This window comes from Pangasianodon hypophthalmus, chromosome 9 (genome assembly GCF_027358585.1).
Source record: "Pangasianodon hypophthalmus isolate fPanHyp1 chromosome 9, fPanHyp1.pri, whole genome shotgun sequence".
In the NCBI taxonomy this organism is placed as follows: Eukaryota; Metazoa; Chordata; class Actinopteri; order Siluriformes; family Pangasiidae; genus Pangasianodon; species Pangasianodon hypophthalmus.
This window is the reverse complement of record NC_069718.1, coordinates 11,092,775-11,111,431: the sequence shown is the minus strand read 5'-3', so window position 1 is coordinate 11,111,431 and position 18,657 is coordinate 11,092,775. Positions and strand designations below refer to the sequence as shown.

The following is an 18,657-nucleotide window of genomic DNA, read 5'->3' as shown; positions in this document are numbered from 1 at the left end:
ACACATTTTTTAAAATCTGTTTATTATTAGCCTGGGCTATGTAGATCATCTGATATACAAGTCCCTGTAAACAAGCTGTTGCTATAGAAACGATAATGTATTAAAACAAATTCTTCAGTATAAGTCAAATCATTTTAATTACAGCAGGAACTACTGTTAGAGCTGCTGGTAGAATATTAATCGACGCCTTCTGACCAATCAGATTAGAGAATTCAACAGCGCAACAATATTAGAAGTTGAAATACCAGATTGGAAAGCAGATATCTGTTAAGATGAGCATTTATTTGTTTGTTTGTTTGTTTTAGACTTTGTAGCTTAAAGTGAAAAAAAAACAAAAAAACTAAAAGAGCCAAGGATAGAAAGACGTGTGTGTGATTTCTCTCTAATAAAGGACATGGTCTCCATGCTCTGAAGTCTGCACTGGTTTACAAAACTCATTTATGGAGAATTAGCTGCATTCCACTTCAACTTGTTCATAAGTCAATTCATGTGCTGAATTTCAATCTACTGACACATCACACACACACACACACTCTAGTATCCGTGTGTGATCGAATGAGGTGCTCTGATTAATATTTAATAAGAGAGGATCATTTAAAGCTTTTGAAGCAGAATTAACACACACTGAACACAAATCTCCATCTTGCTTTTCCATCAGAAAGCATTTGACTTGACGAGATTTTGTTCTTGTTCGCTCCCCGCTTTTTAATTTTGTTCTGCGCGAGCTGGTTAATTCACTTATTTTCTTCACGTTTCCCCTCTTCTCTACAGCGCGCACAGAATGGTAATTATCTCAAAGTTTACATGACTGCAGCAGCTTATGCATAATGCAGTATGTGTTATTAAATGCTGCACTCTCTATATTGGATATTTGTTATAACTGCCAGTGAGTTTTGTAATGTACAACATCACACATTGGTTTAACTTCTGCACAAGTGCTGTGAGCTGGTGACACAAGGCTAATTGTGAACTACAACACGTTACCCATAATCCTTTTCTGTCTGGCTGCAGTGTAAGCTGGAGTTCCAGGCATGTGTTTCTGGAAAGAGCATCTTAGCGAAGTGTGAAGGACCGTGTCCCTGCCTGCCTGGACAGGAAGTCTTCAAGCCACACACTGAAAAGAACGGTGAGTCACTTCCTGTTTTTTTTTGCATTTTCTGTGATTTGGTTTTGCCAGTCAGTAACTTTCTGAGCTAAATACTGTGTGTGTGTGAGAGAGAGAGATTGAGCCTTGAGGTGATGGTTGGTCACAGTAAATGCCGAATTAAAAGTTTCATACCCTGAACTGCACTTCATGAGGATGAAGTCAGAGACACAGGAGAGAGAGAGAGAGAGAGAGAGAGAGAGAGAGAACATCCACTCCTCTTTTCACGCTCTGTACTTATCACTCTCTCAGCTTCTTCCAGTTCTCTCACTTCTTATTTCTACTCCTGTAAAATAAAACATAGAATATTTGGGTCACAAGGAACTTTCTTTGCTATTGGTTGCAAGAACTATCAAGTTATATTTGATTTATATTAAAACTATGATAATTAAAAAAAAAAACAAACAAAAAAAAACATAAGAAATGGAATAGTGACCATTAGACATTTTAGGAGAGGTTAGGAGATTTTTATTTTTTTTTTTCACAGTGCTGTGTAACAGTCTTTTCTTTAAGATATGTGACCCAATAAAATGTTCTTTTCTGCAGAGAACATTTTATGTTTAGGCTGTTTTTGGTTTTTTTTGTTCATAATGTTACATTATTTAAAAAAAAATCATCTTACCTTCTAAATCCATAAAAGACTGTGACTTTGTAACTTGTAATAGTGATTTACATTCTTAAATTCTATCTATCTACAACTTAGTAGCTTTACTTGCATAACTGACCTTCTCAAATAAATAGCCTAATCTTGCACATACACACTGCTGTCTAATGCTTACAGAGGAAATTAGCTACCTAATTACCTACCCGGCTGACTCAAGTAACTCAGCTACACTGACGGATTTGATGCACAAGCTAACGTTAGCTCCTGGCACATGTAGGAAGACACGGTTACAAATAGGTCTCAATACGAGAGGGTCCTGAAGTGTTCTCCCTGAAGAGAAATGGTCACATGCTCCAGAAATCCTACATGTACCAAGAGCTATCAGTCAACAATCCAGTGTGCTTTTTGTGCCTCAGCTGTCAAAGGAGAAAAAATAGCCCAGGATGTCCTGAAAAAAAAAAAAAAAAAAATAATAAAACGCATGTATAGAGTGCTGTAGGGAGCTGCAATGTTAGAATAGAAATATGCTAGAGTTCAAAAAAAGGACATTATATGAAAAGCAAAACAGTGGTTCTGAAAATTTGAGCTATGGCAGATTACCTGATTAGACATAAGGCTAGGTGCAAAGAAAGTACCAGTATTGGGATCCTTAGCTCTGACTTTACATCCCAGGTAGCACACACACATCAACACGATTTATGTTTCAGTGATGTTGCAAGCCCTTGCTAATTGGGAAGATGTCACTACATCTGTTTTATTTCCTTATCATCCCCTTTTTTCCAGCCATTCTTGAGTAAAAATGTGTGATTTAAACCCATCAGCACTCCTTTTGGTGATAATTTATTTAATCTCCACACTCTCGCCATGTGATAAGTAAATTCAGCTCAAATTCTCCTCCCTTGGGTCCCCTGATTAATAGACATAACCTACTTTTTTGGGGCGTCGCTTAGCCAAGTAACACACATCTCACTACATTCAGCAATCCACGAAATATTCTAATTTATCTAAAACTATAAAAGCAGAAATATTTAGGACATGCATTAACAGTGATCCAAAATGATGGTGACACGTCTTCCCAAAATAGCAAATGTGCTGCATGTGATGTCGCTGATGTTTGATTTGTGTGTTGTGTCAGCATTGGCTTGATGTGTGCGCGCTGTTGTGTAGATCTGTTTACTACTGCAGAATGAACGGTGAAGATAAACTGTAACGACACCACAAAAACGCAACAGTGTGAAGAAGAACATTGGCGTAAACACTGAATGTTACATTGGAAGTTATATTGAAAGCTACAAGAACATTGAATGTTACCAGTTGATGATTTGCAGGGATCCAACTTTGTGGTCACGCCATTTTAGCTGCACAACATATTTACATTTGCTGCTAAAATGAGTGATATTTGTTTTCCTTTCATTCTCTAATCTCCCATCAGCTTAATGTTAGTGACACCAACTGTTGATTCCTGACATGGAAAAGAACATTTTAAAAAAGAAAACCTTTTCCTTTAATTCAGCAAATAGATTTAATTCAGCAAAAAGATAAAATCATGTGTTTAATATTCTCTAGTGCCAGGATGCAGCAACTACAACATTCTGCCGTAGACAATCCGATCTCTCTCTGAGACAATGTCCAATGTCCAATCTCTGTCTGTCTCTCTCATTCTCTATCATTAGACTTTTGCAGAAATTACACTTATGTGATAGAAATGTCTCTATTTTGATGAACTCTAAACACCTGCAAGGTCTTCATTTGGACAAGCTAGTAACCGGAATAAATCTGAATACATAAAGGAACAATTACTGTTACATGCTGTCAAATCTCTGTCTCTCTCGTCTAAGCTCCTTTTCTCTTGTCTTCTTTCTCCTCATTTTTTTCTGTCTCTCTTGTCTCACCTCCACCCTTTTTCTTCACGAGTTTCTTCACCTTGGCTCTAACTGCCTCTTCTCTCTCTGCATTGTCTTTTTTTATCATCATGTTCTTTCATGCCCCCCCCCCCCCCCCCCATCTTTCTCAGCTCCAGCTTATTTCACAACGTTTTACCTTGTTTCTCTCTGTCTCTCTTATTTCTTCCTTTTGTCGTTTTCTGTCTGTCCTCCACTATGTGCTCAGTTCATTACTCTAATCCTCTCTGATCTGCGCAGTAATTCTTTTAGGAATTATGCTGCATTTGACTAAAAGTTATAACGCGAAATTTCCCGAGTTCAGCGCGGGACATCAAATTCACATGGCTGCTCACAGCAACAACATTAAACAAAGTAGCACTTTCTTTTTATTATTTTAAATGAGTTGTGCTGTATTTACTAGTACTTGCTTTAGACCAACCAGCATACAGGTAGATTTGCTTGTTAAATTTATAACATGGACTATAGAGTTCACTATTTTGAGGAGATAAATATACATCACTTATCACAGTTAGCTGGCTAACAAAGGACGAACATGGAGGCATCCATGTTTTTTTTTTTTTTTTGCTACTTTGTATGTAGCTTGAATGCACAGAGGTTGAAAATGACTCCACGTTCTGTCTTCCAAGTTAAGTTGAACGCAGCATAAATACGAGGCAACTCATATTGTTATTTGAAAAGTTGCTTTTCATACATAGAATGCACACACACACACACACACACACACACACACACATTACTGCTGTAAGAGTTTTCTAGAAGCAGGTGATGAAAAACAAACCCCTGTGGTTATTAATGTGTTAATAACAGTCATTTCAGTTTCTCATATTAAACTTTGAGCTTTCGGGCTTTACCTGCCACTCCGGTGCTGTGTATTTTTGTTCAGAAAGTGAGATGACTGAGGTCTATGACTTGTAAATATAACAAAATGCTCCTTACCTGCTGGTTGTTTGGACAGTAAAGCCCTGAGGCTGCTCTCTGACAACTCTGACATCTGCGAGATGAAAGTTTGATTGAAGCTGGGGTTCAGAAGTACAGGCTCTGTTGTGAGGAATTCCTTCAGCTCGCAGAATTCAGACTCAGTCTTCCTCTCTAACTTTTTACTTTTGTCATCTATGAAAGCAAGACGGTCAATGAGGGAAAATGCAGCACAAAACAACCCATGGCTCCTATCTGATTGTTTGTGCTGAGCTTTGGGAGGTTCATTACCCAGCATGGATCAGGACTGGCATTGAAGTGGAGTGACGTGTGACCAAGTATGGTGACCCATACTCAGAATTTGTGCTCTGCATTTAACCCATCCAAGTTGCACACACACAGTAGTGAACACACACACAGTAGTGAATACACACCCGGAGCAGTGGGCAGCCTTTTTTGCTGCGGCACCCAGGGAGCAGTTGGGGGTTCGGTGCCTTGCTCAAGGGTCTCACCTCAGTCGTGGTATTGAGGGTGGGAGAGAGCGCTGGTCATTCACTCCCTCCACCTACAATCCCTGCTGGACCTGAGACTCGAACCCACGACCTTCAGGTTCCAAGTCGGACTCTGTATCAGGGTTGTATCAGGGTTTTAAGTGTGTGAGGATGTGCGTATACGTAGGACTGCTTCTCACCACGCAAATGCAGAAAGCCCTAATGGTAGAAAAGTGTTATCATGGGGAAACTGCTTAGAAGGAGCTCCCGTCCCATGTGTTGTCAATCATGTCAGCATAACTGACTGACTGTGGTGCTGACAATGAAAAGTGTAGGCAGTTGACACAGATGAAATGTAAAGTAAAATCATATAAAAGGGATGCAGAGGCCAGCAAAACACAGCAATAGCATCCACACTCACCTCAGTTCCTTTCTACTCTAAGGTTTTCAGCCACCAGCATATTTCAATAAGAAATTGGATTGGAGACAGGTTTGGCATTTCCCAAATAGCTAGGAGCTGAATAATGTCTTCCATTTATATCACTCATGCCACAATACAGTGCATTTCCAAAAATGGCAGAAATGGAAAAGACAATAATAATAATAATAATAATATTAATAATAATAATAAATTAATGAGGGATTTTCATGCCATCACAGCTTTTCCAGATATACTTGGGGTAATAGATTGTACAAACTTAGCCATAAAAATCATCCTTTTAAAGGGAAGCAGAGTAATTTAGAATGTGTAAGATATGTGCATATGCATGTGTGATTTTTTTTTTTAGTGAATAAACAGAATTGTAACCTGGTAAATGTGACTCCTGGACTCATTGTCTTTGCCCTGTCTTGGTGTTCTGAGGCTCATCTGGTGGGACAGCAGTAGGATTATGGTACTCTGGCTTCAAGGTGCCATTGACCCAACACCAGTCCTAGACAGGCTAAATGTTCTCCTTTAGCCTGCCTTTCCTCCTTTCAGGTCCAGGGACTGGCGTTGTCACTTTGCAAGCTACTGTACGTAAAGTCTTATAGAATCAGAATCGGAATCAGAATGAGCTTTTTTTGCCAAATGTGCTCACACACCCAAGGAATTTGACTTGGTGTGAAGCTTCCAGAACACACATGTCAATAAGATGGTAAGACATATAATAATAAAATTTACAAATAATAATAATATGAGAGAATATCTAACACTGTACAATAGACACAATAGGATTAAATGGAATAGATATATGTACAGATATAATACAGCTATGTGCAAAGTGAAGGCATTGACAGAAGCATTAAGGATATGTGTAGAGGTAGAATAGTAAGAATGAATTTACATATTACACAAAAATTGTATCCACAGAGAGGTAATACACTAAGAAGGACCTAGAAGTAGTTAACTGTTCATGAGGGAAATGGCTTGTGGGAAAAAGCTGTTCTTGTGCTTGGTTGTTCTAGTGATTGTGGCCTGGGTGTGAGGTGTCTGAAATGATTTTACCTGCCCGTTTCTTCACACTGGTTGAGTATATATGACTTACAGTTAAGACAGGATAAAACTGAGCAGCTGGAGGTTACTCAAGGACCCAACAGGCTGGGATTTGAACTCACGGCCATCCGATCAACAGCTTTATCCACTGAGCCACCTATTCTGCTTCTCAGTTTAGCTGAAAGGAAGTGGTGTGAAAGGATGAAGTGGAAGAAGCTGTCCGTGGTCCAGGAGGTTTTCTCACTATGAGGTCCATGAGCCAACAAGCTACCTAATGCTCACCTAACACACCCACATTAACCTGATACTTTTCATCTTACCTAATATTCTCAGCTTCTCTGAATAGTCTTAGCCACACTTGACATTCTCACCTTCAAATGTGTGTGTGTGTGCGCGCTAGGTACATGTGTGTAGAGAGCTTCTCAGAAATAGCCGTATTGTTGCCAGTGCAAAAAGAACAGATGATTGAGTAGTAAACTGCCATCTGACTCTCCCTCTAATAAGCACCTTCACTCTCTTTCACTCTGTCATTATCTCTATCCTGCCATTATTACTGATTCTACAGTGTCGTGTGGCACAGGAACTCTCAGTCTCATTTGCAGGAAAAGACACTGAATTAGGGACATCTTCCCTTTCTCTGTTTTCTTTATAAATCAAATGCCATTTCTGTACAGACTTCAATCTACATGATTGCAACCTACATAGTATTACCTGATTACCCATAATTCAGTGTTGCAAGTACATGCCCTGCTTTGTTCTCTGCAGCATATATGTTTTTTCTTCTTTTTTGGTGTGTATTCATTCAACTATTCTTCACAGCTTCGTAACAGATCCTACAGTCTCAGACCTCATAAACAGCTGAGTTAAACTCTATGCTTGCTGGCACAACTCAATTTAACATGTCATAATGGTATTATGAAAACTGCATATGAGGTAAACACAGAGAGACAGAGAGAGAGAGAGAGAGAGAGAGAGAGATGAGAATTGTAGTGTTCTTTGATTACAGAGAGGGAGTGAGTGCTTAGAGTCTATCCAGTACAATGAGAATGAGGAAGGAGGTAACTAGTGTTAATTAATGAACGATTCATCCTTAGCAGCTTCCTCCTTAATACTCTTGCTCTCTTTCAAGCCAATTATAGTTTTTCATATTTGCTTATAAATTGTTTTTGCACGTTAGCATGTGACTGTCACTTTCTCAATAACCTTTTCCTGAGCTGTTGGTGCAAAACTCTAAACTGTGTTGGCTCTCCTTAGAAACCTCCTGAAAGAAAAATGTCCAGTTTTATAGGCAGCACAATACCTACATGTCCTCATTCATTCCTTAGTTCATTCATCTTAACTGTTTTTTCATCTCAACATCTTATCCTGGTCAGAGTCATGGTGGATCCAGGGTCTAACCTGGGAATACTGGGTGCGGGGGGGAAGGAATACATCCTGAATGGGATGTTAGTCAATCACATGGCGCCATGCATCATATAAAGACATTCACAGACTCATTCACACCTAGGGCTGATTTAGTGCAGGCAGTCCATCTAACATCATATTTTTGTGGAGATGCAGTAATCCATTTGTTTGAAATGAAATTGTATGAAATTATAAGACCTGCCAGTTTGAAATGAAATTGTAAGACCTGCCAACCAATTCTGAGTCACTGTACCTCTTAATAGGCTTATTAGGCATGAATATTCAGCTACTTAAAGAGGTGTGAATAGAGGAGGGAAAGGCAGAAGATGAGGAAGAGTAGAAAAAATTCCTCGGGCAAGGATGATGTACATAATTGAGGCTGAAGATTTTTCCATAATTTCCTGAAAGAAATATGTAATTGCTTTATTTATGTATTCTGCTCATATACGCTAAACACAAATAACTAGAGCACTAAATAATAATAATAATAATAATAATAATAATAATAATAATAATAATAATAATTCATTATGTCTATGCGGTTTTCTCAATTGATGTACACAGTGAGAGCTGCATACACACTGACAGCTGTGTTCTCAAATGAACTGTGAAGTGTGTCGATCATTTAGTATAATTTTTATGCAGTTCAAGGGTATTACACACACGCACACACACACACACACACACATGCAAACGCATAGAGAGAGAAAGAGAGAAAATGTCAGAATTTGTCAGTGTTGTTGACAAATCTTTAAAGATCAATGCATGTCCTGCGGCAAGAAGGATTTTGTGAGTGTGTGTATCTCTGTGTGTGTGTGTGTGTGTGTGTGTTGCATCACAGCCTAATCAGGGTTCAGGAGAGCTACATCCAGTATAATGATGACCATCAGAGAAAACATTTTTGAGGGGAAGTAAGGTAACACTTGCTGCTGATCTTTGAACTTCTCTCTCTCTTCTCTCTTTTTTTCTAGTGAGATAGAAATCTTAGGTAGAAATCTTTCAGTAATTTTAGGAACAGCACTACAAGAAGGACCGAGGCTTTTCTCCAGAATAACCGCAGCTCAGCTATTGTGGTGTGGAGCTTCATATTGGAGACACATCTCCAATACCTTTTGTGTAGAATTTATTTAATATTTATCACAGAGACATTCGACATTGCTGCCATTAAAATGTCACAAAACACCAGACAGCCCTGGCTTTTACGTCTCTAAATGATTTTGGCAATGTCTTAAATGTTCATAAACAGATGTATACTGTGTAAATACTGTATGTAAGGATACTTTTAGGTTTTTACTTAATTTCTTTGCTTTGCTAGCAGCTAATTTAAAACTAAATTTGTGCTACAAAAATGATACTAAGTATTGTTGGAATTAAGCAAGGATAAAAAAATGAAATGTATCGCAAAGACATAATCATGGTAGAAGTCAAAGAACCTAAAAGGATTATATATAGACATTAAAGCTCTGGCCTTTTGTAGATCATAAGTATGTTAATCTGCTATTATAAGCATTAAGATACGCATAGCATGGTGAAGATTCAGTGATTCTACCTGTGATTCGTGTGTGTGTGTGTGTTGATGTGATATTGGTAGTCATTATTGTATGCGTTTTCTGACACACAGCTCCATACACTCCTTTTCCTTGGCAGGTAATGAAGCATACAGCATGTTTATTTTCCTTCACCCACTTTGTTATCCCGTTTCTGCATTCCTCTGTCTTCCACCAAAGAATGTTCTGGAGGCTTTCCACCCACTGCCTCCTCCAATGATGAACAGCACATGCTTTCTGTTGTTCGATTTAAGACATGCAGTCCAGAATCAAGGAGGAAAAAAGAGAGAGAAGTAATGTTTAACTCTGGTATTCATACACCCCCACAGCACAAGCTCATATTCTCTTATTCTAAAGACAAATTCCAGACACGCAAATCATCACACATTCCTTCCCCTACATTGTTCTTATACACATCACACGTCCAACATAATGAGTTTAATTTGGTCAGTGCGTTTTCTCTGCTTCCTTTTAATTAGCCTCCAGTAAAGGCTTATAAAAACACGGCCGTGGCTGAGATGTACAGAATTACTCTCATTAGACGGGGACATGAAAAGCAAGCTTAGAGAAAATGCTCTAATTTTCTCTAAGCGTAGTCTTTGTGCTTGGAGATTTGTAGATGCACAGCATACGTCCCTGGCTGAGCCGTATTTAACCTATGAGCTAAGGATCCACTCACCATCCCCTAAAAGCTCATTACAGCCAAGCCAGAGCTTTTAGGATTTCTGTCCAGGAACAGAAAATTGCTGTGTGCACCATTGCCAAGCATTAGCGTGGGAGAGTGCACTATGCTGTGCTTCATGTGCATTATCCTGGGAAGACTTTAGAGGACACACACACCACATCCCACACAAAAGAGTGAGCACTATTAACACGACTTTGTTTAATTAGCACTGTACTGGTTGTCTTTAGGTTATTTAATGCTGTTTGAGGAGAAACAGATGGTTCATTAATAGGAGCCAAATGTAATTTTCAAATTAAATTGCATATTGAAAATATTTGTAGACTGCAGTGTACTGTAATTATTCAGAGAGCACGGCAAATTAATTTGCAGAATCAATATTTACATTTTATTCATTTGGCATTTGGCTTTTTGACCAGATGTGAATTTCACAGGAAAAGGAGCACAATGCCTGAAGCAGCTATACAGAAATATCTCAGTTAAGGTCATAATGGATGCAGCCATTTTTTAGTTAATTATGTAGCAATTAACACTGGTCATGGTAAATATTAGTGAGAAAGAGAGCTTCTGAGAAACTGCTGAATACTTTCAGAAATGTATCAGAGATTGTCAGTCTAATGACTGATTTTTTTTCTATAAAAAGCCACATTTTGTTCAAGGCTAAGGAAAATGTTTTAGACAGCAACACTCACATAATTATGTGACTAATCAGTCAAAGCCCAAGGTTTTGTGCTGATGACGTCAAGGTCATAAGATTTAATCTCCCCAAGCTGCTACTGTGAGCCTTCAGCAAGGTTTTTAAGGGTCTGTTATGCATCATCACACCTGCTTCTGAGAGAAGTTCAGAGTATTTTACAACACTAGGACCTTATCTGTCCGTCAAACATGGATGTGGGAAGTAAACAGCAAGGCGTACTGATTTTTGGAAAACAACGGAAAAAATGACTAAAATAATAAACATTTTTATGCCAATACTATCCATTGACATCTCTACCTTAAGAGAACAAGCAACACTGAAATTATTTTCTCTCGGTTACTTTATAATCTTGCCTTGGCTTTCTGCCTGCAAAGAACATGTTGGGTAAGGAGCCAATTTAACAAATGCAGCGTTAAAAATAGTCAGTGTGCCTAAAGAAATGAAATCTCATTCATCTCTCCCACATTTCTCACACAAGTCATTGTGATCAGATAGCAGCTGTCGAAATGTCTGTGATGCTTCTTCATCTTTACATCATCATCAGAACAGTGGAGAGCATGTACACATGTATGACAGTAGACCGTGAAAGGTCATCAATAACAAGAAATTTAGCCAACAGAACAAACTCAATTAATCATCAATTATTTCCCTGATGATGTTAGCATGAGGTCAGTTGAGTGAAGAGACGATAATGAGGCTGGTGTTTAAAAGCCACGAGCAACTGTTACCTCAGGTGATGAGACGACTGATGTGGATGACTCTGAAAATCTTTAAAATTTGGCAGTAGTGTTGTTTTTCCATAAGTAGTTTAGATCATAACTATAGAGGAGAGGCACGTTTCAGTGGAATCGGAAAGAAATCCATCCATTCTCTGTACCGCTTATCCTACACAGGGTCGCGGGGAGCCTGGAGCCTATCCCAGGGAACTCGGGGCACAAGGTGGTGGACACCCTGGACAGGGTGCCAATCCATAACAGACACTCTTGATACACACTCTCGCACACCCATTAACACACTATGGATAATTTGGAAATGCCAGTCAGCCTACAGTGCATGTCTTTGGACTGAGGGAGGAAACCGGAGTATCCAGAGGAAACCCCTGAAGCATGAGTAGAGCCTGCAAACTCCGGACAGAAATCGTTAAATGCAATTTTTTTCCATTTTTACTTTTACAATGCTAGAACGTTACTTCTGGATGAGATACAAAACATGGAGAAGGGAAGAATATTTCAGTTCAGGAAAGTCCGAGTATAAAATCTCAAATATGACCATGTGAAAGCTTTTCCCAGGCCGCCACACATTTGTGAAAGCACATTCTCGGGGCTCAATTAAAGCACAACTCCTTACAATTTACACTTGAATGGGCAACCTAATTTTAAAATGTAGCTCACTGTTAATCCCCGTGCATTAAAACCTGGTCCTTAAAAACACCTTCACTGCACTGACTTAAAAGTATAAAGCAACTCTGACTGACCAAGTTGTTAAAATATTGATGACCAGATAGAAGAGATAAACGCTACATTTGAACATTTTATATATTCATCAGTCAGCTCGATAGCATGAACAGTAACAAGAAACAGTTTAGCATTTGTTTCTAATATATAAATATTTAACTCTAAATGAATTTCCTTATTCAGAAGCTGCTGGATTAAAAAGTACTGACTTTGCTTTCACCTCTCTATAGGAAATGCACTTGTGCTGTGATCTGAGATGAGACATGTGTGGTATGAGACATGCTGTCAGAGCTCCTGCTGGTTTCCGTCCCCCATTCATACACACGTCTCTACCGGCCAATTCCGGACACTTTGCCAGACTCCGCCCCATCCACATTGCCTTTTCAGGCACTCTGAAGGCATCATTATTAACCTGTTCAGATGGAAATGCCACTTTAACCCTCAATCCTCAGATCTATGCTTATATCACATTCTGCTCACTTTTATGCCACTTTTTTGTAGGTCTTAAACAAAGCTATTGTTGCTAGGGCTTTTAGTCTTGCATTATCAAAAACACAGACCTCATTTTGTGTAGCTGCCTTCAGTAAACGGTGGATGCTTTGTAAAAGATTTTCGTCTGACATTCCAAACAAAAGATGTTCTTTTTTAATGTCATGTCAATGTGTTTTGCTTGCATATTTCATTTCTAAATGCACATCTGCACAGGATAGATCACAAACCCACAGAACTCATTATACAGTATGTTTATGCAAGCCCTTAACTCTCACCTGTCTTAAAATAAAAACTAGGGCGTAGTTGCTAACTTTAAAGTGGCCCACAAAGCCTTTGGCTTTTTTTTTTTTTGGTAAATGCCAACAGTGGCATTTCTTATTTCTATTTGTTTAATATCTCTTCTTGGAAATGGCATCATGAAAATGGTCTTGCTGCTACACTGATAAATTTGATTCTGGTTTATTGGACATGCTAACATGAACAACTGCGATTGAAATTCACTCGAAATTTGAAAGGCTGTGAGATACAAAGCCCACACTATGTACAAATAGGGTTATGATAATCTTGTTTATGAGAAAGTTCCATACGATCAGCCAACTCATGTTGTATTTAATTTTGAAAGTTGAAGTTTTCTTAAATTCAATATGGCGGCATCCATGGAACATTGTGATTACAGTCCTAAGTGTAATCGCAGTGTCATTTTAGTGCAAAGGAGTAATTGCTAAGTAATTTACCTACAGATCTGTGGAAAATGTTGCAATTCTCATTTGTCTCATTTCCAGTGCCATGTGTCCCTATAAAATACTTAATGGCTACATGCTAGCTCTCCTGCCCATGTCTCATAGAGCACCCGATACTTTTTTAACACTTAAATGCCCACAAGCTTCAGGATTCTGACTGGCTATCCACTCTCATACACCACTTTCCAACAAGAACACTAAACTTCACAGATACAATCAATGGATTGAAAATAAGTTTCACAGCATTATAAGGTTCTTGGCCATGTTTAGTGATAAAAAGTACCAGACTCTATAGCAAAATTCTGGATCACAAGACTGCATGCTAGCTAGATAAAATATTAGTGTTCGTCATTAGCTATGTTATTCTCAGTGTTGAAAAATCTGTTGCCTAGCAACTGAGAAACTGTTCTGAACACTTGAACAGCGAGTGTGATGTGTTCACCATTCTGTGTCGAAAACACAAATCAGACACGGAAGTATAAACAAACTTCTTATTAGCACTCTCCTGTTATGTTGTTTGACTGACACAGGCAGAATGTAGAGTGGCAAGTAATCAATGATACACAGATAGATAAATATATAGAGAAAAATATAGAGAATAAATGAAGAAAAATATATTAAAGTGGACATTTTTCTTTACTATCAGGATTGTTAGGCAGCAGAGGAGGTCTTGCTGGCTATGACACCTTTTAGTCAGTTTGATGTAAAATCACATCTGTGTTGCACATCTGTTCAAGAGACAGCAGCCCAGACACTCAGCGCAGCTACCTTTATACTCCATCTCAAAGCAAGCTTCATTAGAAGCAGAGGTCAGACAAGGTACAAATATGGATCATATAAAAGTACAGAGAATTTGCTTGAAGGGTGAACAACATCTTTGTTGTTGAATTGAAACAGCTCATTGCTTGTGTGGGCTGCTGAGTCATTATTTTTATCCGTTTTTCTTATTAATTTGTGAGTGGGAAGACGGAGCTGGTTTAATCTCAGAAGTGTCTGAGAGAAGGTGCTAAACAATAGAAAGCGTTTAGTGTTGAGTGGATTTCAGCAGGACCTAATTACAAGTCTATTATGATCTCTCTCACTTCTATTTTTCAAGTCATTGTGGTGGTTTTTTTTTTTTTTTTTTAGCTGTGTGGTCTATTTTGTTCTTAAATTCATTAAGTCATAAATCCAACCTGTTTAACTTCCTTCAGAGATGAGATTATTTCGATGTGACTCTAGAAAACCAGATCAGCCATCGCACAGGACTCAAATTCCTATGCGACATGCAGACATTGTAAAATATAGAGGTGAAATATTTATTATAGCTTGTTGACTAAGCAAACAGGAAATCAGTATATTAAATATACATTTAATAATTAATAATCTGGTTTGGAGTTTTGGTAGATCAGCATAGCTTTGCTAGCTTTATTTCCTTTCTGGTGGATAAATTGCCTAATCACATAGTTGCTAAAGTGGGCATGGGACCTGCAGGTGATGTTTCAGAGGATATTCTAAGCATAAACTCTGAGAATTTCAATCTGAATATTGAACATTCCCAAATATATGCACCACTTTATTAATATACATTCACTTTATTAGGAAGATCTGGACACTACCACATTCATGCCATTATCCAATCAGCCAATCATGTGGCAGCAGCACAATGCATAAAATCATGCAGATACAGGATACAGGCTTCCCTCAATCTCAGTAACTTTGACCATGGCATGGTTGTTGCTTCCAGATTTGTTAGTTTGAGTATTTCAGAAAAAAATAATGTCCATGGATTATCTCTCTCTCTAAAGTTTAGACAAAATGGTGTGAAAAAGAAAAAACATCCAGTGAGCAGCAGTGCTACAGGTGGAAACACTTTGTTGAGGTCAGAGGAGAATGGACTGGTTCAAGCTGACAGGAAGGTTACTGTAGCTCAAATAACCACTCTTTACAGCCGTGGTGAGCAGAAAACCAGAACGCATTGCAACACGTCAAATCCTGAGGCAGATGGACTACAATACACCACATGAGGTTGTGCTCCTGTCAGCCAAGAGCAGGACTCTGAGGCTACATTGTGCACAGACTCACCCAAACTGACCAGGCGATGTTTTCCCAATCTGTCCAGTTTCTATGAGTTTGTACATTTTTTTAAGGAACATCCTACATATTTGTGTTTTACGAACATGAAAATTTTGCAATATTATTTTTTTTAACTCAGAAATTGAATGTGCAGATTAATATTTAATTTAATACATGAGTATGAAAGGAAGATTGACTCAGCTAAAATGTTCAATTATATCCAAGACACAAATAATCTCAAGAAAAGTTAATGACATTAAGTGATTCAATTTTATGAAGCTCATTATAAAACTATAAAACAACTTTTGTCTTGGGATTGCTCTATGAAGTCCTTGTCATAATCGTATGGTAATAAAGTAAAACTTTTTCATTAGTAATTATAAAATAGACTGTAGTATTGCAATAATTAGGAAAGTGGAATTGAGTCATTTATTATTCTATTAATGCTGACAGATTTATTCGCCAGATCATCAAGAGCTTCCATATAGTGGGGCCCACAGTTATCAAAACTTCATGGAGTAAAAGTACTTAAGTACAACCAGGTTTTTTGCCATTTAAATCTTTATTAATGCACTTGTAAGGGCAGCAATAACCTGGTTCTCCAGTACTGTGCAAAAAAATCGTAGGCCAGCTGTTTATTTCAGCAATAACTACTTTTTTAAATGCTAGAATGCCAGATAATATCTGGATAAATTCTCCTAACTGCTAACACAATGCAATGATTGCTCATAAGTATTAACATGAAACAATCAATCCTGACTATTAGGTGTGTCACGTAATGAAGGTATAGATGGATACAAGTGCAGACTATTTCATTTAAGGTGAGCGAAAACGAAACAAAAGACTATGATAGCAAACACAAGAAAACTAGGCAAGGGAACGCGGTACGCGTAACCAGAGTAGCAGAGCGCGACAGTTAACAATGACCACAAAAGGCAAGACAACGCAAGACAACAAGTGCTCATTAAACCAAAACGTGAATCAAGTGCAGTCATTCATGTGACGTGATCATGTGAGGTGCAGTGGCTGATGGGAATCATAGTCCAGTGCTGATTTTGGCATAACCATGACAAGATTCTAATCAGTCCTACCAATCAGGTTGATAAATACAAAATATGGGTTGATATGTACGGAAAAATAATAGCTTTCTACCAAAAAATAGCATTTATTGATTGATTGATTGATTGATTGATCAAAATGACATGTTTGATATGAGTACCTCTTTGATTCTCAAAGCATATCTCATGGTCCCCGGGCAATTCCCCCTCCCCCCAAGATTCAACTTAAACTTGATTAGCCGTATCACAAGCACTATTGGTAGAATTTTAAGTGCCATAAATATGCAATAGGTAATTACATACACGGGATTACCTTAAAGATGTTGTTTGCATTCACACTCTATCAGACATAAATTCAATAGTCTATTGATCTATTTTATTCCTAATTACCAAATCCATCTTGTCTAGCCTCTGTTAGAGACAGGATCATACCAGCTAGCTTCTAGATTTTTTAAAAAAAAACATCAATTCAGATGTACCACACATTCACAGCATGTCTTCAGATTAAATATAGTTCATTATATGTTTAATGACTACAAGCAGTGCATGCTCTTAGATTCCTGAATATAATTTGAGGCTTGTTCACTGGTCATACAGGAAATGCAGACTAGTGCTATATGAATAGCTTCTGAGCGTTCAATTTATTTGTCATTTTGGTGAAAACTGTCGTTTTATTGCTGATGTGTCCACAATTAGAGCGACAGCAGTTTAATTGTGCTCCACTCTGAGCTGCAGGATTAGCAAAACGCAGCACGCGAGGCTGAACAATGCTTGTCATTGCGATTGGAGTCAGTGTTTGTGTTAACCAGCTCAAAGGGACACCTGTCTGCTGAGTGCAATCAGTGGTGGACACTGACGATTTGTGACAATTCAGCTTGTAATTACAGCAAACGTCTTGGGTATCCGTGCTGGATAGTTAAAAACAGAAAAGCAGTGAATGATTCTCTAATTCCTAGTTTTCTATTAACAATGAGATGCTGTTCTGCCTCTTCACACTGCGACAATAATTCAGTTAATCTAATTTCATCATTATGCCTCTGTCATTAGTTATAAAACATGATGCAATTCTCACAGCAGTGCCTGTTAGTCTGTGTGGTTCTGTAACTGCTCTCTGAATGGCTGACAGGATGCTGAATATGGATGATGATAATGTGATAAATGTAGGATGCTGACTATGTTTGATAACTATAGACCTAAACATATGTGCATTTAGTATTTCTGGAGTTTTGTCTTGTTCTTGTGATAGAAGATGGTGTTTGGGTAAATGTTCTATTCAGGAGTGGACAAATCAGTAACCTAGGTGCCCGGGACAAGCAGATTTCATTTTTTGTACTTCAACAGGCAGTAGTTAAGGTGTTGGACTACTGATCAGAAGGTCATGAGTTCCAATCCCAGTGCTGCCACCCCTAACCCTCAACTGCTCAGCTGTATAAAAATGACATAAATGTAAGTCGCTCTGGATAAGTGTGTGTGTCAACTGCCATAAATGTAGTTTGTTTAAACTTAAGGAACTTCATGGTGGTGCAAAGAACTAGGATGCTGTAACTGTACCATGAGTACTACCACCTGTTGCGCTTCACACAGCCGTGATCTGTTTGTTGGTGGAACCATTTTTTCTAGAGCATGCACTGATGATAAATAATCCCTTCTGAATCTGGAAAAAGGCAGGTATGTGGAAACACTGATGAAATAGAGCAAAATAAAGTGTAGCGCAGAGCCATCATATAACCTCCTTGTTTGCTACATGCAATCACCTAGCCATTAAAGATATTGAAAGAAAATAAAGATTCTAGGCAAACTCAAATTTTATGTGTGATGTGAGAACAGGAAACTCGACCATTGATGTACTGACTTGTAGCCAAAAGTGCAAACACAATATGATACTTTAGGAACTTTGTTAGAAGAGAATAATGAGCATATGCTATATTTCCCTTACTCTGTATTAATGCACTTAACTAGCTTTACAAACAAAATGGGACTGGAGAATAGAAGCTTC

The 18,657-nt window shown here is 38.2% G+C and overlaps 1 protein-coding gene across 1 annotated transcript in view; it reads left to right on the top strand.

Moving 5' to 3' along the window:
• spock1 (SPARC (osteonectin), cwcv and kazal like domains proteoglycan 1) overlaps window positions 1-18,657 on the top strand; it is a 208,689-nt gene that overhangs the window by 161,618 nt on the left and 28,414 nt on the right. The window contains exon 7 of the mRNA XM_026919938.3: window positions 1,012-1,126. Within this exon, the coding sequence (XP_026775739.2) occupies window positions 1,012-1,126 (115 nt within the window). The remainder of the gene's footprint in view (window positions 1-1,011; window positions 1,127-18,657) is intronic.